The sequence below is a fragment of the Herpailurus yagouaroundi genome, unplaced genomic scaffold (assembly GCF_014898765.1).
Source record: "Herpailurus yagouaroundi ecotype Mexico unplaced genomic scaffold, PumYag 187, whole genome shotgun sequence".
In the NCBI taxonomy this organism is placed as follows: domain Eukaryota; kingdom Metazoa; phylum Chordata; class Mammalia; order Carnivora; family Felidae; genus Herpailurus; species Herpailurus yagouaroundi.
Genome location: NW_024412418.1, coordinates 33,828,926 through 33,849,260, shown reverse-complemented (window position 1 = coordinate 33,849,260; position 20,335 = coordinate 33,828,926). Strand labels below are relative to the sequence as shown.

The following is a 20,335-nucleotide window of genomic DNA, read 5'->3' as shown; positions in this document are numbered from 1 at the left end:
GTCCCACCTCCTCACAGATGAGGGTTCCTAGATTCCAATTTTGTGTGTGTGTGTGTGTGTGTGTGTGTGTGTGTGTGTGTGTGTCTGTCTGTCTGTCTGTCTGTCTGTCTTCTGGCTACATCTACCAATTACATGGGGAGTAGTCGGGAAGAAGGGGGTAGAGACAGGTACAGAGATCTCTGTGCAGGATGCCTGTTACCCTGGGTATACTAATGCAAGAGAGCTGTCTCTGGCCTAGCAGAAACAAATTCTGTGAGGCTACATGTGTACATTAGTGACATCTTTATCTGTGTGCTCATATGTCCACTGCAGGAGAGAGGAGGCGGGAAGGAATACACTGCACTCCCCATTCCCCAATCACTGGCTGGTTAATGAAGCATTCTACTCATCATGCTGCCTCAGTTATTTACCAAGAGAATGACAACCCATTCCCTACCCCCAACCGAACACCCACTGCTCTCAGCTCCCTATTTTCGTGATAGCGAGGCTGTATGTGTGGGAATGGTTTTCACATCAGTACAAAGCTCCAAGTACAGTGAGAATAAATATTTACTTTTATTATATTCCATGCAACTCGGAGGGGGAAAAATGAAATTAAACTAATTCTCCTCCATGGCTTCTATTTTACTGTAGGTTAAAATTAATACTTTATATAAGCTTTTCCAATTTTAGACAGAAAGAGGGCAACTGCTTGCTGACTGATAGATTGCAGCTGCTATGGTAAAGTTTAATGCGATCCACTTGTTTGTATCCTGGTATGAACATTTCATAGCACATGTATGTGTATATGCATGCACACACCTCAGACAGAACAGAGAGAACCAGACTAGAGTCAAGCCTATGCCCCGCCTCTACGTGTGTGCAATACATGTGCATATGAATGCGTTTAGAAAAAGTTCCCAAGGCTGTCTATAGAAAATTATTTAAAAGTCAAACAATCACTTATTAGGATTTAGAAAACCCATTATATTTTGCTCTGGAACTCTTCTGATAAAAACAAAACAAAACATTTCTATCCAATATTGCCTGGACAAAATTGTGATTGCTTCAGCCTATTTCTAGCTCGTGATCCAAGAAATATGCTCTGCTGAAGGATAAACTCCATAAGAGCAGGGCCTGTGACATAGTCTCCTTTGTCCCTCATGATGCTCAGTATACATAGCAAATACTTTCCAAACAAAATTCAGAATTAGACTATGGAAAGGCCATTTCAAGATCAAGCCTAGGATTTATCCTTAAGTTGGCTTTTTTTTTTTCCTTATCTCATAGCTTCCAACAATCCAGCAACCATATTCACATGCTGGAAATGACTCACGTCTCTCTCCCACACGAGTATCACTGACTTGGAGTGAAAACCTCCTGGCCCCTCGAGGATGCACTCTGACTCAAAATGAGAATAGGCTGCTGTATGAATCCTAATGTCCCAAATCTGAATGAGGAAAACTTATGTCTCACCATCAGAAGATTCACTTAACCCCAGCACAGTGCAGAAACACTCCAACTGTGACCTCACGTAAAACAGCACTGAGTTTATAGAACTCAGGTGAGAGGACCCAAATTCTAGTCTTCTTGGCTTTACTAATTAATAGCTACCTGGCTGTGAGCAAGCCATTTTACCTGTAAGAATCACAGTTTACTTTATCATACAATGAGGGTAATAATGCACTACCACATAAGATTATTATGAAAAATCAAATGAGATATGTAGGCAAAAATGACTTTTAAACTGCACATGACTACACTTACATATTATTTTGTTTATTATAATAAGCATTTCAGGCTCTGGGACTCAGTAAGGCAAGGAAGGTAATGTGAAGAATCTAAATCCCCAATCCCTTGGAATCTCTGTATCTTACAGAAACGAAGAGGCTTAGTAACAACATGTTAATACTTATTTGGCACTCTGCTACTGACAAATGCTTTTACATTTATTGTTTCATTCCACATGTGTATGTAAATCTGTTGGTATTGGTTCAGTCCAGTCTTTTTAAATAACATGACTTCTAGGTGTCAGACACTGTTAGGCATTTTATATGCATTTTTCTCTCTTAATTCTCACAACAACCTATGAGCTAGGTAATAATATTCCCCTCTAAGAGATTAGGAAACTGAGTTCACAAATATTAAATAACTTTCGCAGGGTCACATAACGAGTAAGTGAAGGCTCTGAGTCCAAGTCTGTCTGATGCCAAAACTCATGTTTTTCCTCTATACTTCTCACTGGGGTACGAATGTCCCTAGAGATACTTGGCAATATATCAGAGAGTGTAAGAAACCAGAGGATCATTATGACATATCTTATCAGATACCAATCTTATTTCATAGTATGCCATTGAAGTGTGTCATTCACATTTGTTTTAAAGCAAAACTAATAAGGAATAAGATGTAAAATTCACATACATTTAAAAAAGAAAATATAAAGGTTCAAAGAAACTTGGGACTTTTAGCAGGCAGCTTGGAGGTCAGGTCCCTTTAGGCCCTTGGAGTTTTCTTGATCACTCTCGTCTGCCTAGAGTTGCTTCAGCGGCAAAGCACTAACCAAACACAGAAATCCCCAAGTCTCTGATTTGCTAGATCTAACTCATCAGCATCTAAATATCCCATCCCGGCAGGATTTATATTATGACTTTTCCAAAAGTTCTAATCACCCCAAGACACCAAAAGGTGTTAGTTATGTTTTAGTAGAAAGGATTTTACTTCCCCACCCCTGTCCCCTGGACTAAGGAACACTTTGGAAACAGGGATCAGTCAGCACTGAACAGGTCTGCTTTATTTTTACCCAATTCATACATCTCTTCCTGTTGTTGACCTTTCCATTTACCTAAAGAGGATCCTCTTCCCAAACTTCCTCCAATGGGGCTGGGGATGCTGCTTTTGTTAGGCAGATTAACGGGGCTGGTTTTGCTGGCTGGGAAGAGACTCTGGGTGGGAGATGTTGGGGACTTTACAGGCTCGGCTGTCTTGGGTCGGGAAGAGAGATTTAGCGGCTGTGCTGCTGCTTCGTCCTACAAGAGTTTAACATAAATAATTATTAAAAAAGAAGACAAATGAAGCACATTATCACTTAGTAAGCCACAGTTATTTTACACCTCAGAGACAATGCCACATTCTCCTGCAATAATAACAAAAGAAGCTAATTATCTACCTCCTTGAAGATTCATAGGAAGGAAACCTCATTAATTTCCCTGTGTTATGCTTCTATTTACATTAACTGTGTAGTTGGATCATTCTTTTTGCCAAATTAAAATCTGAATTAGCTCACATTACAGCTTAATTTCCTAATGTGTTTTCAAGGATCTAAATTAACCTAGGGCATTTACAAAGAATTATTTAAAATTTCAGCAGCTCTATAGTGCTTTTGTGTTATTCTCTCTGAAAAGTTCCTGCAACTATAAATAGGCTCTGCAGCTAATTTTTTAATATATATTTTAAATCAAACAATTGCAAGTACTTTAAAAATGGAAACACAGGCTTCTTCTGCTCTCCTGGGCCTCTGCCCAGGGAGCCGCATGCCACAGCATGGCTTCTATGTGGCTTTCTGGGTGTGGACACGCCTCATGGTCTATATTCTGGTCTCTATTCATGTTTAAAATTAATTTTTGCAAAGAGCAAGCACACATTATAATTATGTTTTACATACCATGCTATATGTAATTTATTTTTCATGTCTAAAGTGATGTTTCTTTATAATCTTTGCTACACATATTTACAGAGTGTCTATTTTAAGAAGCCTGTCCTTCTATACCAAGCACAGTATTCACATATCTGGCTTGTAACTCTAGTGCAACCAGGAGCTTGAATGCTAAGCTCCTTGCCTTTATTTTGTCTCATTTATCCTGCCGTTAAACACACATAACAACACGTCCATCATTCTAGAAATTTAGTTGTAATATAAACATGTTCATTTAAATGTTCAGTTTTAAGATCTATATTATTGTGCTCTAAGATAAAAATTGTTGGCAAATGTTAACTTCTGTTTTGCTTCTGAAAAGGCACAGAGAACTTGCTTTTAATGCCATTTTTTAAAGCACACAGTAGAGCTTGGAAACAGAACATCCTCCCCGTTGGCAAACATGTGACTTCTCTGGGGTTCAATTTCTTCATTTGTAGAAAAAGAGAGCCTGATTCTAGCTGATCTCTATGGTCTCTTCCTGTATCAATGGTCACTGTTTAAAGGGAGGGACAAAAAAGATACCAGAACAGACTACTCAAGAAGATTAGAAAGAGAAAATAGAAATCACATGCACAGAGAAGCCAGTATACAGCAGGCACTGTGCTAGACATTTTCACACATATTCACTCCTTTAACTAACAATAAGTCTATGAAGTTGGGGAGTGCTATTCTAAATTGACAGAGGAGGAAGGGTCAGAGTGATAAAATCACTGTCCAAAGCCATGCATGGAGGGACAGCACTTGAATTGCACTTTACTGGATTCCAAATCCCAGATTCTCTTTCTATTAAACTATCAGAGAAAATAAGTCACTCAATAACGTAGTATTTTTTTTTTGTCTTGGTAGGAAATAGATAATCCAGTACATCTGTTGAGATGTACATTTATCTATATCTACACGGAGGATAGGTCTCAGGAAACACAGTTATATCTACTATGCACGTCAAAAACATCTTACGTGCTTCATTACAATGTATTTCTCTTTTCTCTACACTCAAAGGATATTTAGACTAGTTTCTTCACTCCTTTCTAAATAATAGTGATTTATATGCTAGATATTTAGTTTTCTCCATGTTTCTTTTATTTGGGGTTCACTGTGATTCTTAGATATCTGAGTTCAAAGTGTTCTTCAATGTTAAAACATTTTTAGCCATTACTTCTTCAAATATATTTTTCTGTTCCTTCCTTTTCTTTCTGGGGCTCTAGGAGCATACTAGGTCATTTGATGTCCAACAGCACTGATAGTCTTTTTTTTTTTTTTTTTATGTATTTCACTCTGGATAGTTCCATCATTCCATCATCAAGTTCACTAATCTTTTCTTCTGTGATATCTAATTGTTACTAATCCCATCAGTACTAATCCAGTATAGTTTTCATCTCAAAAACTATTTCTCATCTCCAGACATTCCATGTATGTGTTCCATGTCTTGCCTTATAATGCTCATATTTTCCTCTATCTTCTTAAACATGTGGTGTTTATAATATCTTTTATTTTTCAGCTTTGAATATGCTCTATTTATTTTCATAGCTCAGTAATTGCCACTTCCACCAACAATGCCACTGGGCATGGGAAGCATCAAATCCCTTGTCACTGTGGCAGGCCCGATACTGGTTCTCACAGCATGCCCTTAGCTTGACATAAATTTTGTGGGTGTGTTTAGGGGGAAGATTTGCCTACCTTCTCATTTGGCAAAGTTGGAAGTCCCTATAGTAGCTGTTTTTACCATCTTAATGACTAATTCTATCATCTGTGCTATTTGGGGGCCTATTTCTATTGATTGAGTTTTCTCTTTATTATTGTTCGTACTTTCTTGCTTCTATAAAAGCCTGGCAATTATTTTGTTAATGTTTATTTATTTTTGAGAGAGAGAGACAGAGCACAAGTGGGGAAGGGGCAGAGACAGAGAGAGACACAGAATCTGAAGCAGGCTCCAGGCTCTAAGCTGTCAGCACAGATCCCCACGCTGGACTTGAACTTGTGAACTGTGAGATCATGACCTAAGCTGAAGTCGGATGCTTAACCAACTGAGTCACCCAGGTGCCTCAAAGGCCTGGTAATTATTGAATAGAGGCTACACACTGTGAATTTTACAGTTCTGGGTGTTGGAGTTTGGGCATTTTTCAAATATTTTGGACTTTGTTCTGAGACACATGTTCTGAGACACAGAAAAATTTGATCTTTTCTAGGCTTGCATTTAAGCTTTGTTAGGCAGGTTCAGAGCAGCCATTAATCTAGGGATAATTTGGTCCCATTACTGAGGTAACACTCTTCTGAGGAACCCTACCTGATACCTCATGCGTCAGGAGATCTTTCCACTCTGGCTAATGGGAATACAAACCCATTCTCAGTGCTCTGTGAACCTTGTTATAGCTTTGCCTGCTACATCTGGTATTTTTCATTGGCCTCAGAGAGTTTCTTCATATGCATATGATGATCAATACTCCACTAAATACAGGAGAATCCCCTACAGATTTTCAGTCCTCTCTCCCTCTGTGCAGCTCTCTCCTCTCTGGTGCTCTACCTCACAAATTCTTATCTACCTTGGCATCCCAAAACTCTGAACTCTATGTCTCTATTCAGGGAGCTGCCGTGTTCCGTGTGGGTATCCCTCCTTGCACTCTTACCTATAAACAACCTTTTGACAGTAAACTGGAATAACTGTAGTACTTTTCTCATTTGTTTCTCTTTTCTCAGGAATCACTGTTCTATATTCCTATCGTAAATATCTGAAAATCATTGTTTTATATACCTTGTCCTGTGTTTCAGTTACTTAAGCTGGAAGACTAAATCCGATCCCTGTTGCTCCATTCTGGCTGAAAATGGAAATCCTCCAGGTATTTTGTTAGGCTCTCTTGGTACACAACTAGATGCTTCAATTATAATCGCCACCACCACCACCACAGCCATCTTTATTACCATCAGATCATCATCTGCTGGTATACTAACATTACTGCTATACTGATCACTGCTATACTAACATTAATGAAACACTCACTATGTTCGAGAGGACTTAAGACTCATAATAATATTAACTCCCATTTCTTAAAGCAGAAAACTAAGGCTGAAAGAAGTTAAGCAAATTGTCCAAAGGGACAGGTGGTAAAAGTGGTAGAACTGAAATCTGAACAAAAACATTCTGATTTCCAATATTGATATTTATTGTAGATAAAAACTCTCAGGGAAAGAAGGTACAATAAGATGATCTATGTTTAATTTTGTTACCTTCAGCAAACTATGCCTCGTGTCATGTGGTCATGTTATATACAGAGGGAAAGCAATGATTATAGACAGAAACATTTTAGTGACCATAATCCTTTCAATTAGCAAATCATGAGATTATTCTCAGAACTTCTTCATTAGTAGGCAGAAGCTTTTATTTTTTTTTTTTTTAATTTAAAACATTTGCTTTATGTCTTGGTCTATACATTTTTACCCACACATACAACAAACAATCTAATAAGTATAAGGAATGTTTCCTTTGTTATTAACAAATATAGTCAAGTCAAATTATATAGAGAACTCCCTAAGAATTTGCATGTGGTCAAGTGAGTAATAAAACTCAGTTGGCCCACAAAGCTGGAATGGTAAAAGCAGATGTAAACTTGAATTTAACCAGGGAACATTTTACTCATCCAGTAAAGACTTGGTTTGGTGCAGTTCCATTTGGCCAACTCACTTATAAAGTGACTTTTTCATGTTAAAATATCTAATACTCAATACTTGAAGTCAATACCGTCTGATATGTTCATACTCTAACAACTACAATTAAACAAAGTGCTGTGGCTTGAGTTGTAGCGTTCTCTTATTCACAAACAGAAACTCTTGGAACACAAAATAGGTCGCTTGTTTCTGTAAGTAATGCTATCTTATTAAATGTAAGCTGCTCTTGTTATATCTCAGTATTTCTAACAACAAAGCATAAATGTTCATCTATGTCTTTGGAGAGTTTAAAGCATGGGTGGCATTAAATTAATTCCTTTGGGCAGGAATTTTGAGATACTCAAAATGTGGAGTATCTCAAAATTGCAGGCAGGAATTTTGAGATACTCAAAAACATTATGGAAAAATAACACATTTTCAGTGGCTTTGTAGCATTTGATGCTATTTTGTTGGCCTTAGATGTTTCCCTGTGAAAATTTAATAATTGCAAAATTTCTCCAAATGTAGTACTTTGGGCACATTACAACAATACATCTGCTCTGGCGTATCCCTCCGAGTAGATAAGTCAATGATACAAAACAATTGTCTCCCTGAACTATATTATAAAAACCAACCAGTACCACCTATAGGTACCAGCTGCAGCACAAAGTTGGAGCGCATCATCCATCCATTTCCCTCTGTCGCCAAGTACCTCCTGGGTGCCACATTTTAAGACACTGAAAATTAGTGAGGAAAGGCATCTATCAATGTCCCAGCCATAGCTTGGGAGAGCCTGCATATCCTCTCACAACTACCGGGCATCAAAGCATGAATAGATAATGATACCACTCATTCCTCAGAGCCCATTTTATAAATGTTTTCAGAGGACAGTCCTTTATCAGCAAACCATATAAGGCCCAGCACTAGATTCTTTTCTGTCCCCCTTTTTAAAATCTAAAGTTTTGAGAACCTCCTTTTCCGGTACTGTAAGTTGGCTCCCACCTGTTTCAGGAACTTAGAGAGAAAGTGTCACAAATCTATGAGAAAGACTGGTAATAAAACCATGGCCATTCATGCCAATGAACATTAAAAAATAAAAGCCAGAATCCAAATGGGGAAAACTCTTGAGAAGTGAGTTTGCAGATTTAGGTAAAGCGCTCACAATATGGCACTATTGTTATCAAAAGGGAAACACCTGTTTCTCAGTGCTCAATCATGAAATTTACCATAAAGAGAAGCATTTGGGTTTCCTTTATGCTGCTATGCTTCCTGCTGCTTATTCCCAGCCCAGCCTGGTTCACTACTTTTCTTGTGAAGCTGTTTTCCAAACTGTTTTCACAATCCTGCAAAGCAAGTACCTTAACTTGAGTTACAGGGCTGGTCCCTCTCTTTTCATTTTTTATCCCGGTAGGTGAGACTGCCCCTGCTGTGTTTGGTGGCTGTGGAGCTGATGGCATCTTTGCTCCAGGTGACACCTGCATGCTGGCCAGCTGAGCGGCATAGAGCTGCTGCAAAACAGGGGAGACAAACATTATCTCTTTAGATGCAGCTGAAATTGAGTTTCAAAAAACACAAAACAAAACAAAAAACAAAAACAAAACTTACCGTGTTGTTACATAACTACTCCCCTGACAACCTTGTGATTTCTCTCTCACTATCTTTTAAAAAGGGAATGTGAGAGCCCAAATAATATAAAGAAAGAATACTAGTATGGGAGCCATTGTCTTGTTCCTGGTGCTTGTAGCAGTAACTTGATGAACGTGAACAAAGGATTTGGTTGCTCTAGAACTCAATTTCTTCAGTACAAAAAGGAATTTGACTAAATGGTCTCTACGGTTCTTTCTAGCGCCTAAAATCTTTATAAAAAGTTCTTTAAATGTCAATATGTCCATTCATGCAATTTTAATATTCATGAACTAAGAAACTAATCTGAACTTTCCTAGGGATTCCTGGAAGAACACTGTTCTTATTTAATACTGACCAAGCTTCTCTGGGGATGCTGATCCTTCCGGATGATAAGAATGCTGCCTTCAAGATCCCCAGGCCCAACAGCAGGCATTGTTTTCTTGGGGTCTTATTTCTAGGCAGCATATAAAATAATCCTCAAGAGAATATAGCCAGATTTGTGACCAAAAAAATGAAATGAAATGAAATGAAATGAAACTTCTCTTTCCTAGCACAGGATGTTAAATCCTTGACTGTTGTTTTATTAGCTTTTGGTTGAAATTGATAATAAATGAATGTGTTGATCTTCTATGGTTAGCCAGAATTCAGATGCCTCAGTCTTCACACTATTTAATGCTTGGGAACTCCATTCAAATATTTTCTTTTCTTCTTATAATCAAGATTAAGCCATTACCTTGACAGTCCTATGTGTATCATAATAAATAAGCTTCCTAGTTCATCAACCACAGAGAAAATAGCTCAAACTTTGTCATATTAGTAAGGGGGAAAAAAAACAGGTGGTTTGTATGTAATTTCCAGCATTACTATCATTCAGATGGACAAATAAAAAAAATTACAGTAATCAAAAACAGACCTTTCAGCACATGTAATTAAATGAAAGCTTAATAAAGAATAATTTGCAAGAGCCAGATGTGCTTATGTCATGATTGTTGCTTTCTTTGGAACAATTTTTCTAATATAACAAGCCTCTAAAGAAATTAAAGTTTCATAATTCTGTATGTGCAATGACTCAGTGGCAAGAAAAATTCACAAGTAAGAGTAAGTCAAACTGCTAGAAGTTAGGGGGAGAAAAGGCTGCCTCTTCTATTTCCTTTTTACTCTGTGGTATCCTTTTCCTTTGAAATTCAGCCAAGTGTCTTCAAAAGAGGGGCAAGTGAAGCTTCTGAAAATTTGCTTCTTGGATAAAGCCACTGAAGAAAAGTTTGGTATTGAATGGAGTGAAGATGGTTGAGAGCTGAGATAGTGTTGGCTACATGGTATCTGGTATCATGACTAACGTGCCCTACGACTGAATATTAAAGAGTCATGAAATCTTTGAGAGGCAGGAGTCCTTAAGCATCATTTATGCCTTCATTTTACCTCAATAATTCACAAGATCAGACGATCTTGAGTCCTCCAGGGAACTTCAACTAGTGAAAAAAAAAAAAAAAACAGGAAAAAAAAATCCCTGGGAACAAATCTATTTTTTTAAAAGCTGACTAAATTCAGAAATCCTTCAGCTTGAACAAGATAGTCGCTTTTTAGAAATAATGTTAATTGCTTCCTCTAAAGCTTTGATGATCATTTATTTTATATCTCTCTCTACTGGTTTGTACCTATGAGAGGAATGACCCCAGAAACACTGAGATTCCTCAGACTTGGGGTTCCTCAGAGTTCCTTGTGAGCTGCCATCACTGATACAGTAGAAGCAAGAAGGGGCATCTCCACACACCACAAAATTTATAGAGCTGAGTAAACTGGTCAGTAGGAGATCAGAAGAGATTTAGTAGAATAAGCTTCGAAATAAAAAAAAAAAAAAACCAGAAAATAGAACATGATGTAAAGATAGAAGGCACTCACGAAAATAAAAATGTTCACAGTCTGTCTGACAAAATGTGTAATTTTAGATATAAGTACCATGCTTTTCAGACTGAAGATTGCAGATCTGACCTGGGTAAAAAGAATGTCGTTCATTGAATAGGTATAGGCTTGCCAAATGATTTCAAAGATAGCTCATCTTCTAAGCTAACACTAATTGAATATGTTCTATATGCAAGGCTCTGTTTTAGGAGCTGTGGAGGTTTCAAAGTCTTGGAATAGGCATATAGTTTTGGAGAAGATGTAAGATATAGATCCTTAACACCTGACGTGCACCTTTTTTTGCGGCACTTACCACTGTTTTTAAACCTGTGCTTAGTTGTGTATATATATGTCTTATCATGCTTGATAGACTGTAAGCTTATCGAAGTCATGATCAACCTAATTATTTCTGAGGGCAAGCAGAGAGAATAGTACCTTGCAAATAAGAGATAACCAATCAATATTTTTGAATTAACATACTATATAAAATCACTGGATGTTAAGAAGGAGAGATATTTTCTAAAAATGAGGCAAAAGAAGTAGTACATGATTATATTTATCATACATAATGAATAATGTTATGGTGTTGCATTTCAAAAATAAATTAAATAAATAAATTCATAAATCAAATAAATAAATAAATAAATAAAAGAAAATAAGCCCAGCCCAAATTAAATTACATTGTTTCAAAAGAAATGATTCTTTTGAAGTCATTTGTTAAAACGTTGACTAGAAAGCTTTTTTAATAACTGCTGGCTTTAGTCACCTGTCTTAAACTTTTCTAACACAAATTCTACTGCTTGAGCAGCAACTGAGGGGTGGTATTGATTTTTCTTCTTAGTTTACTTATAAATTTAAAGTTTCTCTAAATGATACCACATCCTTTTTGAAAGAACATAAAATATTAGTTATCCAAGTAAATAGCTTTAGTTAGAAAAGTCCTTTGCAGACTAATGGTTTGGGAAAGAAAAGGGTTAAGTTCTGATTAACGATTACGCAAGAGTTTACAAAAATGTCACTCCACATAGGATTCTGAGATCATAGTTCACAGACACAATGATGATAATAATGAATATTCATTTCCAAACACAGTTGAGGTTTAAAAAACCAACAAGGTAGTAAAGCTTATAACAGACTTAGCCAGAGTCCCATAAACATTTAAACTTTGGTGAAGACTATTTCTGTAAATATAGACTTTTTTTCCATTTCAACTTTGAAAAATGTTCGGTGATTGTTTGGGATATTGAGTTGTTTCTTTATCCAAGATATATAAAAGTCATGCAGTGCATATATGTAAAAATGAGCCTAGCTAAATATTTTTCAAAATTATAAAATCACTCAGATTTTATTGGAGCACTTTAAGAAATGCTTTCACTATTTTATGGCAGAAATATTCCACCTTTAGTATTAGTTCAGTTTTAATAAAGTAGTCATTATTAAGATTTTGGTAAGCTGAAAACTGACATACTTCACATCTAGAACTGAAAGGGCCTTCACAGATCATTTAGTCTTACCTCCTCATTCTTCTGATGAGAGGAGGACTAGAGAAGAGAAGTACCATGCTCAAGATGATATAACTAGATAATAGAAGAACACTTTGGCTCTCATTCCAACATTACCATTTAAAGTAGAAATGGCTATATGATGAACCAACCTCTGCACATCACGAGTACATTTCCAGCATTGATGAATTTGTTCAACAACAAATCTTTATCAAATGCTTACTATTAACTAAACACTATGCTAAACACTGGAGGTACAACAGCAAGCAACTTGAAAACAGTTACTGCCTTAATGGAGCTAGAAAGAAAACCTGATATTAAATAAATGCTTAGACAGTAACTGTGAATTATGTTCAGGTTAAGTGCTGAGAAAGAAAAATACAGAATGTCAAAAGACCATCTAACAAAGGCATTTAACATAGTCTGGAGAATCAAAATCGCTTCTCCAAGGAAATAACACTTTAAGTAAGAATTAACCAGGAGGAAAGGTTATAAAGAACATTCCAGAAAAAAGAAACATTGATTATTATGGCCCTGGGGTAGAAAAGAAAGTAACATTTTCAAGATACTAAAAAAGGGCCAACATGAAAGGACAGTTAAGTGTGGGTACAGTGGCATGACAAGAGGCTAGAGAGGGGTAGAGTCTTAAAGACCACATGAATCATTTTAGACTTTATTCCCCCAACAAGAAGTATCTAGAAAAAGCAATGAATTAAAGCCAAGACACAAAGAATCTTTTCTATGCTTTACCACCAACTTATTGATGAATCTTTTAAATACATTGGATTAAGGAAGTCCTACGAAGATGTCATAAATCCATACCTCTAATACTATTTCTAGACTTCTGTGTCCTGAGACTAGCCTTCAAAAAAAAACCTATCTTGCATTTGTATCCTAGTGACACTTTAATAACTAGGGCTACTTACATTCAACACAAAACAGTAGGTCCTACCAAACTCAGCCTTATGGTGAAATTCTTTTGTGTGTGTGTGTGTGTGTGTGTGTGTGTGTGTGTGTGTGTGTGTTTGCTTATTTTTGAGAGAGACAGACAGACAGACAGACAGAGAGACAGACAGACAGACTGTGAATGGGGTAGGGGCAGAAAGAGCGAGGGAGACACAGAATCTGAGGCAGGCTCCAGGCTTTGAGCTGTCAGCACAGAGCCCGTTGGACGCTTAACTGACTGAGCCACTCAGGCGCCCCTGAAATTCTTGAGTGTCTTCAAGTAGATACACCAGTCTATGGCCAGGACCTAAAAAATGTATTTTGTCAGAGTCATCTTATAACACTATTGTACTTGGAAAGAGAGGCACGTTTTGCCCCGTACAGCCAAATTCATGTCAAATTATGAGTGGTGTCAGTGTATCTAATACTTAACATAATATGAAATATACATATATAGGTATATACATTATACATACATAAATGTGTGTATATATGTATACATATGTATCATGTATATACCTGCTTTCTGGGATAAAATCATGTAAGCTCTCCAATGGAGAACCCCATCGAAAAAAAGGTGCAAGGCTTATATTCTCATAATCGCATGATTTTCACATAACCACATAACCACTCATCCTGCCATTCAGTCATCACCCTCATTCATTCATGTGTGAATTCAAAAGCATATATTGTACGCTAACTCAGTCAGGTTCTGTGTTAGGTATTTAACATTTATTATTTTATTTAGTTTTCTAAATAATTATAGAAAATGGGAATTATTATCTATTTTATAGAGTCAGTCTTACTTTAAAGTCCATGTGCTTTACATAAGCTCTACAGTGAATTATAATGAAACCCATTTCCTGTTCCTAGCCACCAGACAAGAATCATTGTCCAAGGAGAAGAGAGATTCTGATGTTGCTGCTGTTCTGAGTTCTCAAATAGCAAACTATATTTCCAGATGGCTTGCAGTGACTTTTTCTAAAATGGCACTTCACAGCCCTCACATACAGAAAGGGTTAATGGTACCACCAGCCAGCCACCTTGAAGGAGCAAGGGGCGCAATTTTTATCTAAACAGCTCCCTTCTCCAACTGATCTTTGAGCCATAATAGAAGACACTTGAAATACCCTAGTGACACATATTGAAGAGACTGATAAAGTAAAAAGAACTATGCAGAATATAGGTAGAAATAGGGGAACTTGATACAAATGGAAATTGACAGGGGCTTTAAATTGGCACCAGTATGCTCCAGTATATGGAAACCAACAGTAAAAAAGCAGGCACAACTTCACACACCAGATTCTCTTTGGAGTAAATTCTCCTGTGTTTTGTCATTTCAATTAGAAAGGGCATTTTAAAGTGGCCTGTCGGAATCTGGCCCAGAGAGAAAGAAAAAAAAAAATTTCCCCTCAAATATAACTAGCCTATTGGTGGATAACGAAGAAAGGAAGAGAAGGGAAAATGCTCCTCTATAAAAACAGATTCAATAGGGACTACTGAAATTTCAACCTCTACCCTTATATTTACCCCACCTGCTGTGGTTCCACATAATATCTGGGAACCCCAGATCCCTGGCCCTGGATAACTCAGATTCTGTTCTTGTATACAACACACTACTCGGGGGTTGGAGAGGGCAATAGAAGATGATGGAGTCGTGAGACAAGCAGGGTTGGTAGGGGAGCATCTTTAAGGAAATGTCATTTACTTGAATGATGCTGCCTAACACTAGGCCCCAAGCCTGGCTCAGTTCTCCAGGGACATCCTGGGTTTTGTTACCTTCTCAAAACAATGCTGATGACCATTCCCCAGCCTACCGAGCAAGGCATGCTATAAAGCTGGACAAGTTCAGCTGTGAGGCTGCGAGAAGGTAGAACGGAGACAGGGGTAATTAAGCAGCATGATTTAGTGCTTGTTCAGCACAGGGAAGAAAATATGTCAGTAACAAGTCATTACAGACTGAGGGCGGGGGGAACGGAGAAAGCTTAAAAATAATTTGAAAGAGATCACAAATACTTTTACTTCTCATAAACCTCCAATGTCAACAAAACGATCCAGGAAATATAGCTGTGGTTTTATGGAAGGAAAGAACTGAAGTCCTTGTTTTTCAGCATAGAAGGCACTTGTTTAGCTATACCCCTAATACTTGACACCAAAGAAAATTGGCTGTAGGGATAGGAGATGAGAAGGAATAAGGGAAGAGCTACCACACCCACTCCTCACGTATTGGGTTAATTTCCAACTCAACCTTCTCACTTCTCCTGCCATATTCTTTCCTTTTCTGTTAGCCCCTCTTTGTCATACTTCTACTCATGCTTTGAGTCTTGGTTAAAAGTCACTTTCTCCTTAAGGCCTTATCTGAACCCTGTCTCCCTTGTGCTCCCCCCATATCTCATCATCTATTCCTGTGTACTTTACGGAAATGTTTTTTTTTTTTTTTTCAATGTCTCTATCTCCCAGCAAATTCCAGGCTCCTGAAGGGAAGGACTGAGTCTTCTTTAACGTGTCCTCAGCACCTAACATCATGCCTGATATTTAATATATGCTGTGTTAACAATGATCACTAAAGCTCCTTTATTTCTCTTCTTGGCTCTATCTTTTTGGAATTGTTATCATTTCTGCCCACACCTTTTTCTTATTATACCTTTGCTCACAGTCTCTCCAAAAGGATCCCCAGAGATGGAAGTCTCTTTCTTTGTTTCCATCTTCTTGAACTTATAACATGTGGGTTCATCAAGTCATGCATTGATTTTCTTATAAAGAAACACCAGATAACACAATGTTAGCAGAAGGAAGAATTGTAAACATCATTTAATCCAATCCCTTTGCTTTACAGATGAGGAAAACTCAAGCCTAGAGAAGGAAGGTGATTGCATAAGAATACCAACCGACAAGCAATAGATAGAAGGAAATCTAGAACCCAAATTTACTATTTCTCCCATCCAGTGTTCACACAGACTCTTTTCTTCTGGTTTCTGTTCTCTTAGGGAACTGAGTGCAAATAGAATATGTACATTTTGTCAGAGCTTCTGATCTGGACTTCATAAAAGGGTTGTTTTCCCACCATTCCCCCAGAATTGAAAGAGAAATGTATCCTATATATATTTGAAAAACAATCATTGGGCACCCAAAAAATAATTTATGTGGTAGAATTTTATTTTAATATTTGTTTTTAAATGTGCAGATTTTAAAATGCAACGACAGTAATTAGCTTAGGTAATTATCATCATGTTGAGGTGTTTTCAGATTTTTTAAAGTAAAGTTTATGCAAATATACATAAAGAGCCAAAAAGCTGTCTCAGGTGAGAGTGGACCTATTTCATCCCCTTTGAGACTTCAGCTATTTGCCTTTCCACAACAACCAAAGAAAAAATAGAACAAGCATTGACTGTAAGGCATCGGAAAGCCAGGACCTGTTTAATTCATTTCATTATCCCCTGCAGCCGGCACAAGAATGTCAAGTAAAGAAAAATGAATTGAAAAAAGAGTTTTCCTGGCTGAAGATCCTCTTGCCTATTTTCCCAAGCACTGAGTAGCTCCTCTGACATAACTCATTGTGCTACTGGGGTGGGAGGAATGGGAAGAATATGCTGGAAGTGGAAGAGAGGAGAAGCTGTAAAAGAAAAGAAAAAAGAAAAGGGGAGAGGCTCAGGTCAATGGTCCTAGCCTTACATGAGGAGACGTTTTTCAAAAAAAATTCTGAATCCATCAGGTTGAGCACCCAGTCAGTCATCTGCTACAAAAACAAAACACAACAAAACAAAACAAGACCAAAAAAACACAAAAACACAGAATTCATTCTTGGATGACACCAATTATATTGGAATGCATTCAGAAGAGCTTTTCTTTATAGAACACAGTTGCATAGTGGAAATAACTAAGCATAAACAAAGCAACCCCCAATAATTTTAAGAAGAAAATTCAATCTCTCCTTGCCTTTCCAAGTATCTTTCAGGGTGCCAAATAAAATATGTAAATACATAATGTTTTATTTGCAGAAATAAAGTTCGGTCATTGAAACAATTAGTACTTTGGTTTTTGAAGCAAGATATTCGAAGAGGTGATAATGAGGGCAGTTGTAAATCGACATTATGGGAACGAACCTGACTGTTTTCCTTCTGTTTCCAAGAGCTGGGCAGGCAATGCTGAAGAGACCCAGTTCTCTGAATGTGCTCCAAGTGGTACAGCCTGCATTCGTAACGCTCCTTTAACTCTCTAGTCACAAAACCGTGGCTCATCAGGGAAACCTTAAACAAGTGCATCTTGACTCTACCAATAGGAAATAAAAACTCATCGAGGAGTCCAGAAATTGGATTTGAAACCGAAGTGTTATTTCCCATAGCCTCAAAGTCACAGGGAAGTTTCAGGGGGTGTATATATTTGAGTACAGGCTGAATTGAATAAAGTACTTTCAGTAAATGAGTAGATGTTAGGTCCCTAATATTCAAAAGCATTGTTTCTTTGTAACCAAAAGGCGAATTTTGGTTTGGATTCATGCAAAAAGTATTTATTGGCTGGCTACTAATGGCCAGGTACTATTTGGGAAAACAGGAGTGAGCAGTGACTTCGGGTAAGGGGGGCGGGGGGAAGATGATGAATTAGCACGCAGATGTGTAACTTTGATGCTAATATGTGCCATGGAATATACAGTGACCAGGTATATGAATGTAAGGGAGGGGGAGTTTAATATAGAGTAGGTCAGGAAAACTAAAAGAAGGGTCATTTGAGTAGAGACCTGAAAGAAGTGAGGGAGTAAGGCGTGTGATAACCCAGGAAAAGCATCCAGGGCAGAGGCAAAGGAGAGGTGAATGTCCTGAGGCACAGAGATGCTCTTGTTTGGCATGTGTGAAGAACAGCAAGGATGCCAGTGTGGCTGGAGCAAAGTGAGCTTGGAAAAGGGTGATGGGTCAGATGTCAAAAAGGTATCAAGGAGGCCAGATCATGTAGACCTTAACTACTACCAGACTGACTCCGGACTCCATTCTGAGTTTCCGGGTTTCTAGGAAACAACATCACAACAACATGGCAGACCTGGAAATCCCTCAGCAATACCCACAGAAAAATCTGGAGATATGCCAGGACTGCCTTGCCTTGGCCCATGATGACTGCCAAGAAACCAGATGCTGTTGCTTGAAAAATATTCCACAACTGCTCAGCTTTTACACCCTTCGATTTCCACCCGTAATGAGGCCCCCAAAACAACAGAATGAAGATAAATATGAGTAAGTATGCAATGAAAAAAATAAGTTTTTGTTCAAATTGTTAAAAATATATATTTGGGAAAATAAAATTGCATGAAAGAAAAGTACAGTATTTTCTAAATGTCATTTTTCTTCACTTTAATTGATGGACAGAACAAATGTGGCTGGTTGGAAATAAACATGTCTGTTATATGAAAATGTTTTTAGTGTTTTTATAAACTGAACTTGGTCTTTAATTTCTCAGGAGACTATGGAAGACTGAGCATAAGAATCATGCGAGTGAACAAAATTCATACCTATGATGAAATGCACAGATTTATTACACAGAAATTTCATATTAATAACATAATATTCATTAATAATATTAACCTAAAATGAACATTTGTAATAAATGTTGAGGGAGATAAGGATGCATTTTGAATTCACTTTGAAGTGATCAAGTAAACTCGACAAGAAATAATACAAAACATCCTCTTCTTATTTTCCCTTTTTATTTTCTTCTATATTTTTTAAATTCAAATAAATGTTTTACCCTGTTTCCGAGCCACCTCCACTAACTGTCATTTTTTGAACTGCGAATTATTAATATTGCCAATTGGAGAACTTCAGCATATTTTGCAGTATGTAAATATGCCATCTGTATCCTACAGTAATACCCATGGCTTACTCCCTAATTAGCAGAAAGGAATGATACCTTATCCATAGCAGCCATGGTAAAAATCATTCAAAGACTGTGTAATAACTACATAACACACTTTATTGTCACTAGATACGATACTGATACATATATCAATAATCCACCTTTAAAATTCCTTATAGCAGATAAAGCAAGGAATGGTTAATATAAAGGACTAAAGAAGACACTTAGAAAAATAAGGTTTATATGTTGCTGTGAGAAGCAGGACAGCATAGTGATTAAGAGTGCACACTCTTTTGTCAGAACTAATCTAAGGAGAGTTATTTAATCTCTCTGGATCTTAAATTTCCACATCTTTAAAATGGGAAAAATAATAGTACTTACTCCAAAAGACTGTTGTATGGAGTAAATGAGTTAATGCACATAACATACTCATAAGAAGGGCACACTATAAAGACTTGATACTTGTAGGTTCTTATTCTTATCAGTATATTCTCTTTAAGAGATGTCACTCTAACCATCTTACTCTGAAAAAAAAAAAACATCTGGCATTTTTATTCAATTTAGCAAAAAATATTAGGGATACAAAGATGAAGAAGATATGCAGCCTCTCAGGAGCTCACAGCAAGGACAGAAGGGAGAAAGGGAGAGAGACACAATATGATAAAAGGCAACATGGAAGCATTTACAAACTACCACTGAAACATCATCACTGGGAACAATTAGGGTTTTTCCCCCCAGTTTCATTGAGATATTGGCAAATAAGATTGCATAAGGTTTATTTTAATGTTTATTTTTTTTAAGAGAGAGAGAGACAGACAGACAGAGCGTGAGTGGGAGAGGGGCAGAGAGAGACAGGGACACGGAATCAGAAGTGGGCTCCAGGCTCTGAGCTGTCAGCACAGAGCCCGACACGGGGCTCAAACCCATGAGCCGTGAGATCATGAACTGAGCCGAAGACAGAGTATTGACCAACTGAGCCACCCAGGTGCCCCCAGATTCTGTAAGGTTTAGGTGAACAACGTGACAAATGACCTATGCATATATTATGCAATGATAACCACTGTAAGGTGAGTTAACACACCCATCACAGTTAGTTTTGACTGAGAACAGTGAGGCAGGCTTTGCTTACATCAAAGCTCTGGCAAGAGATCCTATGTTAACTAAAACTTATAAGTGATCCTATAAAGTTATTTAACCAAAAATAAATAAA

At 37.4% G+C, this 20,335-nt stretch overlaps 1 protein-coding gene and 1 long non-coding RNA gene across 18 annotated transcripts in view; one reads left to right on the top strand and one right to left on the bottom strand.

Moving 5' to 3' along the window:
* Nucleotides 1-20,335, bottom strand: part of SOX6 (SRY-box transcription factor 6) — a 626,712-nt gene that overhangs the window by 81,744 nt on the left and 524,633 nt on the right. For 14 of the 17 annotated variants that reach the window (XM_040495726.1, XM_040495729.1, XM_040495727.1 and 11 more), the window contains 2 exons: nt 8,671-8,820; nt 2,822-3,005 (listed from right to left, as the gene is read on the bottom strand). In XM_040495726.1, the coding sequence (XP_040351660.1) occupies nt 2,822-3,005; nt 8,671-8,820 (334 nt within the window). The remainder of the gene's footprint in view (nt 1-2,821; nt 3,006-8,670; nt 8,821-20,335) is intronic. The other 3 variants (XM_040495723.1, XM_040495735.1, XM_040495736.1) reach the window with 1 other exon arrangement.
* LOC121043724 (uncharacterized) lies at nt 5,645-9,590 on the top strand. Its single transcript, XR_005796998.1, has 2 exons — nt 5,645-6,507; nt 9,256-9,590. It is a non-coding gene; the product is annotated as an uncharacterized LOC121043724 (long non-coding RNA).